This window comes from Manis pentadactyla, chromosome 11 (genome assembly GCF_030020395.1).
Source record: "Manis pentadactyla isolate mManPen7 chromosome 11, mManPen7.hap1, whole genome shotgun sequence".
In the NCBI taxonomy this organism is placed as follows: domain Eukaryota; kingdom Metazoa; phylum Chordata; class Mammalia; order Pholidota; family Manidae; genus Manis; species Manis pentadactyla.
The window spans coordinates 111,073,663-111,086,796 of record NC_080029.1 but is presented as its reverse complement, the minus strand read 5'-3'; the positions used below and the strand labels follow the sequence as shown (position 1 = coordinate 111,086,796).

Here is a 13,134-nt window from a genome sequence, read left to right as displayed (position 1 = left end):
AGGGCAGAGCCAGCAAAGCAGGATGCTTCAGCCTGCACTTTAAGCGGCCTGTGAAACAGCAGCCCTGCAAAGTGACTCAGAAAAAATAAGCAAAGCAAAAGATTAGCATACTTGGAAGAAGAAAGAGCTACCGGGAAGGAAGGGGCCTTTAGAATGGCGCATTGTTAACCAGGGAAAACTTCCCAGGAGAGTGTGTTGGAGGACAATTTACAGAGAATAGCAGCTGACATTTATTAAGTGTTGACCTGTGTGTCTGGCACCGTACCAAGCACTTTTATACATATCACGGCACTTAATCCTCACAACCCTATGGGCCGGGAATTAATTTCCCTCATCGTAGAGATGAGGACGTGGAGGCTGGGGAGGGTGAAGTAGCTTAACTGAGATCCGAGGGCCCATTCATTGCACACAATTCCCTCTACAGCTGCCAGTCCGTCAGGAAACATCAGGCAGGTTTCTGCTCTGCCACCTGGGGGCCACACGACTCTGGGCGAGGCGCTTAGTCCCCCCTCACTTCTCTGACCTGTTTGGGAGTAAAGAGGTTGCAAGAAAGGAGCTCTGGGTTTTCTTACTCAGTTCTCAGCACTTGGAAGCCTCCCTGAGAGGGAAGCTCAGGGGGAAAAGGGGTGCAGGGAGAGGCTCCTGCTGCTCACCTCAGCTCCGATGTGCTCGGACCCGCCCGTTCCTGTAAGGTGGACTGGCTGGGCTCTGACCTGCATGGGACAGTCCCTCTCGTGTTCTCAAATTCTCAGGGCCTAGAGATTTCCCCCCAGCTCCCTGATGTGTCCTGACCCTAGGGGACCCTGGGTGGGAGAGAAAGCAACCAGACCTGGGCTAGCTGGATTGTTTTTTGGCTTAGTTTTCCACCTTTGTCCCAGGTCACAGTGGGTCACCGTGAGCCAGTGTGGTTTCCACAGCTGTGTCCACCCCAGGGGCTGTTCCTTACCTTCTCCGTGACTGCGCGGGCACACTCAATGAGCTCCCTCTTGGTGTAGCTGTCCGTGGGGCATACCTGGAGGGCCCCTGCCTTCTGCACTAGGAAGATGCAGCCATGGCCCAGGTCCTGCACACGTGTGCGAATCTGGAAGCCGATCTGCAGAGGGAAACCCAGGGTGGGTAAGGAGCAGCTTGATGGACTCCACCATCGAGGTCTTTTCCCTACGTGGAAAATTTCTCCTGTGTCCTATGGGAGCCTGGCTAGGAAAATTCCACTGCTATTGGGAGTCTGTGCTTGGTGAAGTATGGAATTTAGTTGATTTTGCTTCCCTTTTTAGAGACTGTAAAATGCCCACAGCCCCTAGTAAGCAAGCCTGCATCTCATCATTCTAGCACGATGCCTTCCTGGTACTTGTTACCTTTTCTGCTGTACTGCTTATCTGTGCTTGAGCCACATAACAATGCTAATTTGATGAACTCTCTGAGATAATTGTTATTCATTCAACAAGTGTTTACTGAGCCCCTATTGTGTGTCAGGGCCTCTTCTAAGCAGGTGATGCATTTAATTTCATTTGTCCCTCACAACCACCTTAGAAGGTAATTAGCAGTTCAAAATGTGTAGCTTCAGCATGAGGCATATTTTAATGCGTTCAGATTCCTGCCAAGTTGGTATGTTTACCAATCAGAACACCCCCTTCCTCAGCTGTACCCCATGGTGACAGCAACCACGCTGGGGCCAAGCTTCCTTTCTAACAGGTCAGGTTGAGGTACAGTTTTAGAGCTAAAGGCTCAGCAGGCACGCATTCTTTCAATGACCCCCAGGCTGTGTGATTCTAAGAGGTACTTTGCCTAAAAGGAGCCAAATCACGGTGGATAAGCTGCCAGCTGTCTCTTTAACGTGTGATAAATTCCAACTCCACCTCCCAAAGTCTGTATTCATCTGGCTGCTTCACATCAATTTTCATTCTGGTCTGATCAATAGAGCAGCCATAAACAATCTGCCCTCCAGCCTAGGTAAACAACTGAAACCAAAATAAAAAAGTAACTTTAAGATATAGTTAATATGTGTTATTTTCAAGAATCCACAATAGTAAGAAGCTATGGTTTATTCTTCCAGCATATGCCGAGAATAGTTACTAAAAGATCTCGGTACTGTGTGTAACACTGGGCAATGTGGGCCACCTGGATGCCATCTTCCAGGATCATCCTATTAGCCAGATTCAAGGAAGGGTGTCTGTAGGGAGTGAATGGGCTATACATGTGAACTCTATTACAGAGACACAAGCTGTGTTTAGGGAAAAACCCATTAACCCTTAAAGGCCCAAAGGATGTTTAAGTCCGTTTAATAGAAAATTTTTCTGATCCAGAAAGATGAGTTTCTGCTCTTCTGGGTGTTTTCTATTGTATATGGGGGTGGGGGGCTGCAAAAGTTTCACAATCGGGCAGGGCTTCTGTGACCATCTCCACACAGAATACAATGTGAGTGCCACCCCAGGAGCACATGCCCAGCAGCTCTGCAAACAGGTCTGGACAAGGGCTGCACCAAGGCTGCCCTCACTGAGGAGGGGTGAGGCACTCGGCCCACATAGTGGTAGTGCCCTTTAATATAGTGGTCTGCTGGGCATGTCTGTGGGTTAGCAGGCGAGGCTGAGCTGAGGCAGGGCAGTGCCCCTTGGAAGTTTTAGACTCAGCCTGGCTCTAGAAGCTTTTCAGATCCATAGAGTTCAACCCCAAATACTCAAGGGCCAGAGCTATTCCAAAGGCAGGAGCCCGGCTGCTGCGCACGACCACAGATCTCTATGTGATAGGTGCTGCTGGGAAAGTCAGGTGAGGGGCAAACAGGGGAAGAAACATTTACAGAATTTCAAAATAAAATGACCTTACCAGTTCAACCTCCCCATTTACAGATGAAGAGACTGAGGCCCAGAGAAGTGGTGCAATGGGCCTAAGATCACACAGCTGGTGGCTGGCAAAACCAGAGGAGAATCTGGTCTCTAATCCCAGCACAGTGCTCTAGCCATTAGATGTGTGCTTTTCTACCTTCTTTTTCTTTCACTTAGCAGCAGAAAGACCCCCTCACTCACCAATAGAATCTCATGGAACCTCAACATGTAAAACTTGACAGAATTCATGATTAGTATATTCGTCTTTTACAAGTTGAAATTTATATCATTCACTCAATAAAAAGTCAACCATGACCTTAATAAAAAATTAAAAAAAAAAAAAAAAAGGTCAACCATGAGACTGATCCAGTTTAAAGGTTGGGATTATGAAGACCAATTAGAACCTCAGCCACCAACTCATTTCTGTATTTTGCTTCGGTTGTGGTGTTGAGATAATCCTGTTGCATGTGTAAATGAAGCAAACAGGAGTTTTCTGGCAGTTTCCTGAGTGTACCAGGCATCAGCTGACATCTGCATAAAGCCACCCAGCGGCCCAGGGGACGGCACTGGGGGCCCCTAGTGGACTACCATTTGGCCTAGAATACATTCAAGAGTACACGTAGGCTTAAAAATAGTTCAATTATGTTTAAAAAGTGAATCTTGAGTTAAACATGCAGAACTTCTAAAGTGCCTCGCTGGGTCAGGGTTCCGAAGAATAAGGTGTGAAGCCACGGTGCTGGGAGACCCAGGCTGGGGAGAGCCTGCTGTGCGCTGCTCCCGCTCCCTGCACAGAGCCAAGCCTGAGCTTCCTGTTCGCAGAATGACAGGGCGCCGGGGCAAGCACAGGCCTCTCTGATGGCTCCAAATCACCCTGCGGTGGGAGCTAGAGGGCCCTGACCTGCTCCTGAGCTGTCTCAAACCAGGAAACTATGGGCAGACATGATAAATGGTAGGAGTACATCCTCAGTGACACACTCATGCTTGCTCAGTCCCCTCTCAAAAGGCTGTGCATAAAAACACACCCCAATGTCCTGACACTCAGGACTTTCTTGGAAGTGACATCACATGTGTAGCCAAGAATCCTGTAAATGCAGCCGTGGAGCTGGCACCATAGCCATTAGTGATGCAATTCCAGTCAGGAATCACCGAGCAAGACAGGCACCAGAAAGCACAGGGCTGGGTTTAAAATAAGGCCACAGGTGTAAAAGTCCTTGTGATTCTTGGTTAAAACCCAGGGCTTGGTCCTGGCAGTCGCCATCTGAGCCAGGTCACACAGTTAACTCCTAGGTGCCTGGAGACGCCTTTGGGGTTCAGACATGTCAACTTCCTTTATAAACTTGGCCGCAAAATCCTATTTGGACAGCATGCAAGAGGAATGGACGAGATGAAATTATGAAGGACAAGATATAATAGGCTTTACTCGTTTTCACAGTCTAATAGGGCTGAATGTAACAGGAAGGAAGGGATCTCAGGGCCCCAGCCCCACACCACGTGGGCATCAAGGACCAGGGACCTTGCTTCCGGCTCTGCCCTTTCCTGGTCACTAGACTCTCTGGATAAGCCAGCTAACCTCCAGGCCTTTTGTTCCTCTTCCTATGAAAAATGGGACAGAAGCTGCCCTGCCCACTTCCCAGGGCTGATGGACAACCAAACTCATGGTACATGTGGAAACATCTCAGAAAGCAGCAAGTCAATGTTTACTGTTGTGAAAAAAGGCAGCCTAGTGTCCAGGGAAAAAGCAAGGGTTTTGAGAAATGCCCAACAAACCTGGGTTCAAATCCTGACTTTCTGATACAGTTACTTGTTATTTACTTACTTCACTTATTCCAAAAAGCTATTTAAAGTAGCTTCAATACTAACTACTGTAGCGTGTGGATGCCGAGCCTCAGTTTACTCATTTTTGAAAGGGGGAAGTACATGAAGAAAGCCCAGTGTGGAATCTCGTCTCACACACTGCAGCTGTGAGGGGAAGCGGGCGGACACCCAGAGCAGCATCTGGTGTGTGGTGTGGACTCAATAAACCATTCTCATATTCTTATTCTTTTCCATGGACAAGTGAAAGAGGACAAGAGTCAACACACTTCACGGCAATTTCACGGAACATTTTGTACCGCTGGAGGAACATCCTAGGAATGGAATGTATTTTTAAGACTCTATTCAAAAAAGGTAAGGGCTTTAAAAATGCTAAGCATCTCAAAACAACACAACTTCTCAGCAAATAGGACAGCCCACAGGGTTATCCAACTTACCACCGCTGTGTATTATAAAGGAACATTGCTCAAAGACATTAAAACTTGGGGTTTTAAATTGGCAACTTTATAAAGCATTACTTGAACCCCAAGAAAACCCCTCATTTCCCTTCTTGCCTAAATAAAAGTAAAAAATGAAGACTGTCTCCTGATTTTGAGCCTTGAGGGAAATTAGAAGACAGTCCTTTATGAAGTTTTGGATCCAATTTCAATTGGAGGGATTCTAAGAAATACTGATCATCTTGGCCACCTAAAACTAAACATACAGATTTTTCTCAGGCTTTAAAAACAAACACACCTGAAACAAGGTCCAATTTAATTTGCCTGGGAGAGCTTGTGAAAGTTGAAAAGGCAATAATGGATGTGATCTGACAAACTACAGTTTTTCTTCTTTGATAGAAAAAAGAGGGAAGGAAAAAAATAGTGCACAATAGAAGAAGAACATCACCTTCCCACCTATAGCCAAGTGTCTTGGAGTGGAATGTTTTAGAGAATTCTGGAGTAGACACCCATCTCATATGGTTCTCTCCATAGGCTCCTGACATATGTCCTTTGCCAGCTTTGAAAACATGCAGAATCACAAGCGGTTTCAGCAGTTTCTTCAGAGACAAAGCTGTAGTCACTAAATCTTTTCCCAAGCATTTGCTTATAGGAGTTACGGCTCACAGGATCAACATTTTTCTTTTTTAAAGGGGAAACTAATCCTAAATTGCGAAGTTGCCTGAAGGTTTTTACTTTTCTGAAGGAAGTGTTCACAGTGACATTATCCTAAGTTTGAATTTTCCATGAAAGCAGCAGCAGATAAGCCTCCTGCTTGATGTTCAGCGGGCAGAGCTCTGAGTTTTCCTGTAATTGTCACATTCTGGAAAAGACTGAAATGCTGACTCCACACAGTCGACTGCAGGACTGCAGCCCAGGGTACAGCTTATTTGCCCTGGATATAAATATTTTCACATGCTGAGATGTGGGGTCCTCTCGGATATAAAAATAATTCCACAGTACTGGAATAAAAAATTGCATTGCTTTAGGGATCTCCTAACCTTCTCAGTTTTCCCCCAAATATCTGTCTGGCAAATGCACACAAAGAATTTGCCTTAGCGAGCCGCTGGTAATTTATATTCTCTCTGCCCCTTTTTGCTCCAGGCCACACTGCTCTGTGTCTGGAATGTGAAGTATATCTCAAGAGGCAATGGTGAAAATGGAAGAACTTAATGAAAACATCAGCTGCTACAAGTGCTGGGCCAAAAACTAACTTGTGCTTTTAGCAATACATTTTTTTCCCCTGGCTGCTTTAGCATTATTTTTTATTTTGCCTCTATGGTCTGCATCATAATAAGAAAAACTGCTTGTTTCACACATGGGGTGGGTAGCTCCTAAGAACTCAGATGTGGAAAGGGCTCCATAGATCACTGGGTCTCTCCACTCAATTAAATCGGGCGGGTCAACATTTAAACTAACCAAGGCAGGTGTTTCTGGAGACAGAGCACCAAACCTCCCTTTTAGGACCACAGTCCGAGTTCTCAAACCTGCAAAGCCAAACACTTCTTTCTTTGGTTCACTTTTCCTTCCTGTAACCTAAGTTTATGAAATTCAAAATTACATGTAAGTCAAATGAGCTATGAGCCCAAATGATCTTACTAAAATAGGAAGTCTTTTAAAAACCAGTGGGCCTGTGTAAAGAGTCCACTGGACCCTGGTGCGGGTGTCTGATAGTTTTTCTGAGTAGTGACTTAACAGACTCATTACAAATGGAAGTATTCATGCTGCAGTCTTTTAAGTACTCAACCATTCTAAAATCTCAAAGCACAGGCACTGTTAGAAACTTGAGTCATCCCATGCTAGATATATATGTATGCAAGTACATATATATGCTTTTCCTGTTTGCGTGCACTGTTATGACACACAGCGGAAGGTGGCTTTGAGGCGTCATTTCTGTCCTGTCTCTGGGAGTCTTTGAGAAGATATGCTTAGACCTAACTCCCAGGAGAATCAGCACTGAATAACTTGGGGACACAGACTGTCATTGCAAGGAAAAGGGAAGATCAGTCACAACCTTGACAGCCCAGTTCATTTGGGAATGTCAGGTTGGTGCAAAAATAAATGGGAACTTCACGGGACGTAGTTACCTGCATCTCCCCAGCATTCCCGGAATCCACTCCACTATTCAAAACAGAGCTTGCTTTCTCTAAGGAGCCAGCCAGCAGCTCAGGGCCAGGCCCCTTGCCTGTGTCAATACTAACACAGGAGCAGTCAGGCATTCTGTAGCTCCAGCCGTCCTGTTTGCTTCCCAACGGACCGCTTTATTTTTCAGAGGTATTAGAGATGGGAGCTCTTAGAAAGCAGCATTTGGGACCAACCTTTGGCCATCAGACTCTAATGGGTGCAGGCATTTCGGAGGCAAAGTCTGTGCTGGCCACTGAGGAAATCAAATTTAGGGAAGGCAGGTAAATAATGAAGAGGGAGTCTGCAAGAGGTATGGAGACAGGGATCTGGGCCATCTCTTAGAAAGCCACCAACAGTATTTGGTAAGACTTGGCTTCATGAAAGCAGGGTACATACCCTTTCTTAGAGGGGGGCAACTTAATCTCAGAGTTGGCTCTTCCAAGAATTCTGGGAGCCTTTGGAAAACATAAAAGTAATTGATGGGGATGATGTGCTAAGCTGCCATAGGAAGATGGGAGTGGGTGCTCTGCCCTTGGCACTGGGTGATGGGCCAGGGCCGTTGGAAGAAGACCTGTGAGTGAAAGGGTTCTTCTGCCTGAAAACCTGCCTCTCCAGGCGGCCTCAGAAAGGACAGTGAGCCTTGAATACAGCTTGGGGCTACCGGTCTGAACTTGGGGGTCTGGTAGCAGGGTAGTGGGGACTACTGGAACTGGCCCTGGTTGCCAGGCTGGAGTCTCTGGGAGCAGAGCTATGCTCTAGAGAACCCCGGGAGTGGGCACCAGTGTGCACATGCTTCTTAAATCAGGGGCTCGTGGTGGCAGACCTCCTCTGGTTCCGCCGTGGCTGCCGCCCTCTGGCCCTGGAGAGCCAGGTGCCCATAGTCACTGGTCATTTGAGAAGCCAGTCCTCCCAGTTCCTCCGGGTTAGTAACCGACTTAGTCATCTGGAAAAAGAAAACAAGCAAGACACAAACACACACACAGAGAAAAGCATGAGAACCATGTGTTAATACCAATGGAAGCCAAAGGGTTTTGTTCATTTTTAGGGTCTTGATTTGCATTTGGGTCTGGACACTGGAGAGGGCAGTTCAAGCCACATCCATGCTGCACCACACACAACAGACCAGCAGGTCCCGGCAGGGCCCATGGGCAACATGCTAGGTTCAGACCATGCAGCATGGAGACCACGTTCTCGCATCCACTACACGGGGCCAGAGCAGCCCCAGCCTGCCCTGCCCCATGGGTCACAAGAGTTCCCTGGGAGGCCGTAAGGTGGCCCATGCTCTGGGCAGTGCACACCCTGGGCACATGCTTCTGCACAACGCTGATCTGGTTTCGGAACCCAGAAGCAGGTCCCACCCTGGCGAGAGAGGGAATGAGGACAGGGCTGTTAAGGAAATCATGACTGAGAAGTGATAAGCCAACTGCTTTGGAGGAAGAAATTCAGAGAATACAGCTCTGTAGTAGATTTATGTTGAAGAGGGACAAGCTTTCAGCCCTGAATCTAGCCTAAATGGCCAATTCTAAAGTTCTATCTTTTTATTACTAAGATAGTCAATATTTTCTTCCTGTTTCATAGAGAAACTTACCGAAATCTGTCGTACTTAGCTAACACGATAGTTTCTAGTTTTAACTCTTCCTCTGACAAAATGCTTCTTAGGTCTTATGACATCACTTACACTTGTCACCCAGAATGGCATCCGCATCTCTGTTGGGCGAGAAGCTTCCTGCCTGCTCCACCTCTTCTCTCACTCTGGATAATAGTACTTGTTCTCTTTTTGTGGACTTTTACAGGGCTTACCATTGAAGTTTTAAATGACTCCACACCCACTGAGGCTGGATGGGAATGTGCAGCACGTTAAGGGCATGTTTACCAGGAAATGTCTCCTGAGCTTTCAGGCCGAGGTGTGGGTCCCTAAGGAACACCCCCTGAGCCCTGGCGGAGGAAGGCTGCACCAGGAGCTGCTTCATGTGGGCCCTGCCACCCGGAGCACAATGGCCTGCGCAGGTGGCCTGATGCCATGAAGCATGACTCCTGCCAGCTCAGGGCCTACGTCAGCTCTCCTGGGAGTGTGATGCAGCCTGAGGCCGGGCTCCTGAAGAGCATGGTCACCACGGGTCAAGAGGGCTGGCTCAGAACCTAGCCCAGGATGGTCCAGAAACACTATGAGGCCACTCAAAATGTTTGTCTCTCCTGTGGCACAATGCTCCCCGCTCAGAGGGGTCAGCACCACAGGGTGGCCTGATTCATCCCGTGATCTTCCTCCGAACAAAACCAGCTCAGGACTGACTCCAGCCTTTCAGTTACTGAGATGGGCCCTGTTCCTACCTCTCTCCCCAGTCCAAATCCTTTTAAACAAGCCTGGCACAGTCACAGAGTTTCTAAGAATGAGCAAGAGCAGCTTGGGAAGCCTTTGTGGTCCAAGCTCAACCTCTAGTGGACACACGACTACATGACAGAATCACCCAACCATCCAGAGAGGTGCTGCTCCGGACGGGGCAGGAACCCGGGTGGCTCAGTCTGGCCCCTCCAGCTGGGAAGCCACTTGATCTCTCCACTCGGGCTTGTGTGGTAGCATCAAAGAGGCATCCTTCCAAATTTTATTCTGTGATGTCTGGGCCTTCAAAGTTTGAGAGGAGCTTTCTTACAATGTACTCCTATTTATTCTTTGAGGATATCATTTGCTGTCTTTGGTTCAACTTCTTAATATATCAAAATAGTATTCACTGTCTCTTGATGCCATTTAGATCCAAAGATCCATATAATACAATTCTGATGACATTACATTTTTAGCAAAAAACATTACCTCCAAAAGTCACCTATCTTCTGTCATCAGAGAATTTCTCTTTTTAAATATATAACCATGCTATTTCATTTTGCCTGATAGACTGGCAATATCTTATTGAGCAAGTATTATAATTTGATTCCATTAGACAATCTCTGTTCTGTCCCTATCTTCTCTTGTACTGCAACTTTAATTTATAAAAACACCTCAAATCCTTTCCAAGGTGAATAGGGTTTTTATCTTACTCCTTAACTCCAACTTCCTTCTCATTTCCTTCTCATGTTTTCTCCTTCCCTTGCTCCCCTGTCCTCATGCCCACATCTCAGTCACCTTTAAATCCCCCCTTAATGCTTTTTCATGAAATGAGACCTCCTGTGGACTGGGGTGTCCAGAGTGTGGGCAGCCAGAGAGACCACAGATAAAGGACAGAAGCTGGGGCCTCAAGGAACTAGAAACATGGGCTAGTGTCTCTTGAGCACAGACCCGATTTGAAGACTCAACGGCGGTGGTGGATAAAAGGGCAACCAACGTGGGTGGGGTGGCCCTTGTTCTTCTTACCATTTCCTGAGCTGTCACCGCAATGGCTTTGGAGTATTTAACCACAGTGGTCTGATAGTCCACAAATGTTCCCTTTGGTTCTGGAGGAGTGCCTTCATCCAGCTAGAGGAGAGGAAAAGAACCGAGTGTCATAAGAAGCCTGCTAAAGTGTGGTCTGTACTTACTGGAACAGTAACTCTGAAAAATGGACAGGCCCTCAGTGTTTCTTTGGTCCAGAGTCAACAGAATCCCCCAGCTCCTGGGATAAGGACTTCAGCAGAGGTGCACATAAGGCATTAGGTCAAACCAGCAGGGAGAGGCCCCGGCCTTGTCCGAGACGGGGAGTGGAGGGCTCTCCAGAGGAATGCTGTTTCAGCCAACTCTCGCCAGGGGATGAGTCTGCTACATATAAAGGGTGGGGAAAGTGTTCCAAGGAGAGTAAGTAGCATCCAAGCCTGAGGGGTGGGCATGAGCTGGACGCTTCTGGTAAAGCACAGAATGGTGGGCAACGAGCTGGGAGAGGAGGCAGAATCTACACGAAGGGCTTCCGTAGGAAGGGGGTAGCCCACAGATGTCTCCAGCCCAGAACCCTTGCTTCAGATATAAGTAGTGAAGAGAAGGAACTGGAAGCATTAGGAATAATTTGTTGCTCACCTGACTTTAAATGCAGTAGGAATTGAGAGAAGGGTGAGATCATTGTGGGCTGGAAGAGCTGGAGCGAGTGGGATAGTGGCTCTGTCCCTTGCAGTGCTGGGGACATACAGCTTCAGAAGACTTGTATTCAAGACTGGTTCTGGGGCTTGTGAAATGGGCTTAAAGCCGGTTGCCTAAACTCTCTGAGACTCAGGTCCTTCGCTAGAAACTTCCAAGCATCAGAAGTCTGTAGCAAAGATCAACGAGACTACACCAGGTCAAGAGCTACATGAAGGGAGAAGAGATAACGACGATGGTGATGATGATAATGTCCATGATGGTTATGAAGAAGAAAAGGCCAGCCTTCTCCACCACCACCACCACCACCATCGCCGTTGGTCACTGAATGGTGATCCGGGGAGGGGAGACAGCATGAGGAGAAATGAATCCGGGAAGAGCGAGTACACTTAACCGGAAGGGGCTTTTGAGAGCAATGGGAATGCAGCTCCATCTGTTTGATCAAGAACCTTAGGATCATGAAGGAAATTGCAAGAGCTGGGGTAGGCAGTGACATATTTGAGAAGATCTCCCTGGTTGCTTTCTGCCAGGTAGTTTGCAGTTTGGGAAGAGACTAGGGGCCAAGGGAATAACTGGGAACATGTCAGACAGAGTCTTCACAAGAGCTACACGTCACGAGCAGGCACAGGCTTTAACGACTGCGTCACTGCAGCCTATGTGTGCTGTGGCTGCACGGCCCGGGAAGTAGTTCCCACCAAACCATCAACACAGACTCCAGGCTAGAATGCTTTTTTTCCCCTAGGTTTCTTTGTCAGGGAGATAGATGCTGCCAAATATCTTCTCCACACCATGGGACCCTGCTGGCCCAGCGAGGACTGAGGTGTGGACTCAATCACTCAGTGTAAACTGGCATCTACTAAGTGTCAGGTCCGTGCTGGAGCCTTCATATGAGATATGGCGTAACTACCACTGCCACCGCAGTAAGCCCTCTGCCAGTCTGAAGACAACGAGAAAAGGAAAAAGTGATGAATTTATTAATTTCACCCATATTTTGTGGAAAGAACTTTCCTTTATTCTGAGAGTATAGTCTTCCTCCCTTTTTTGGGTGTTAACATGGCCTTTCTCTTACAAAACAGTAGTAATGTAGAGAGCAGGGTTTTTATTCATTTTGTTTCTTTAACTTCCTTCCTTGGCCAAGAAGAAAACAAAAAAACAAACAACAACTCAAAAAGCAAAAACAAAAAAAAGCAAAGAAAAGGTACAGGCTCACAAAATCCCAAATATTGAGAATGACTAACCTCATTGAGTTGGGAAACCAAGGTTCAGAGCGCTTGAGATTTATCCAAGGTCACACAGAAAGCAGATTACTTCATATTAACCTATTAATTCCCAAACCTTCTCAGGCTTAGTTACAGACAATCTCAAGGAGAAGCTCCAAAAGTGGCAGGAACTGTACCCAGGTTAAAGTGACCTTGGGGCAGATACACATTTTTTCTGCCAGTCACTCACTGCCTTTGAGAATCTTAGACAGTGATTTTAACAGTGTATCAATCTTTTAACCAAAGAACTGAAATTCAACAGAAAATGCCAGATTTCTAATGTGTCACTGCTTGGGGACACCCCAAGGACCTAAATATCACTTAACACAAAGTTCCCAGTGATGAGCAGGCCAGGTGCTCTGAGAAAAGGGGGAATGGGGAAGAGGCATTGCGCAGTAGTACCCTGGGTGTCAATCAGGGTAGATACGAGTTTCCACTGAATCCCCAGTTGTATATTTTGCAGAACTAAGGAAAAAGCCCCTTTGTTTCTGGCCTCTGTGGCTCATGTCTTTAGAAGCTCTCGATCACTGCTCAGGTGATACCAGACTTATTTCCCAGCCCTTCCAAAGAATGAAGTCGGGGGTCCTGGGCTGGCACAGTACAAGAGCTGT

General features: G+C 47.1%; 1 protein-coding gene and 1 long non-coding RNA gene across 2 annotated transcripts in view; both read right to left on the bottom strand.

Moving 5' to 3' along the window:
• TLN2 (talin 2) overlaps positions 1–13,134 on the bottom strand; it is a 453,275-nt gene that overhangs the window by 41,284 nt on the left and 398,857 nt on the right. Inside the window, exons 43-45 of the mRNA XM_036903054.2 lie at positions 10,575–10,676; positions 8,055–8,174; positions 947–1,093 (exon numbers count right to left, since the gene is read on the bottom strand). Of these exons, the coding sequence (XP_036758949.2) occupies positions 947–1,093; positions 8,055–8,174; positions 10,575–10,676 (369 nt within the window). The remainder of the gene's footprint in view (positions 1–946; positions 1,094–8,054; positions 8,175–10,574; positions 10,677–13,134) is intronic.
• On the bottom strand, positions 4,498–8,048 carry LOC130679607 (uncharacterized). Its single transcript, XR_008992620.1, has 2 exons — positions 6,412–8,048; positions 4,498–6,381 (listed from the first exon to the last, which is right to left on the bottom strand). It is a non-coding gene; the product is annotated as an uncharacterized LOC130679607 (long non-coding RNA).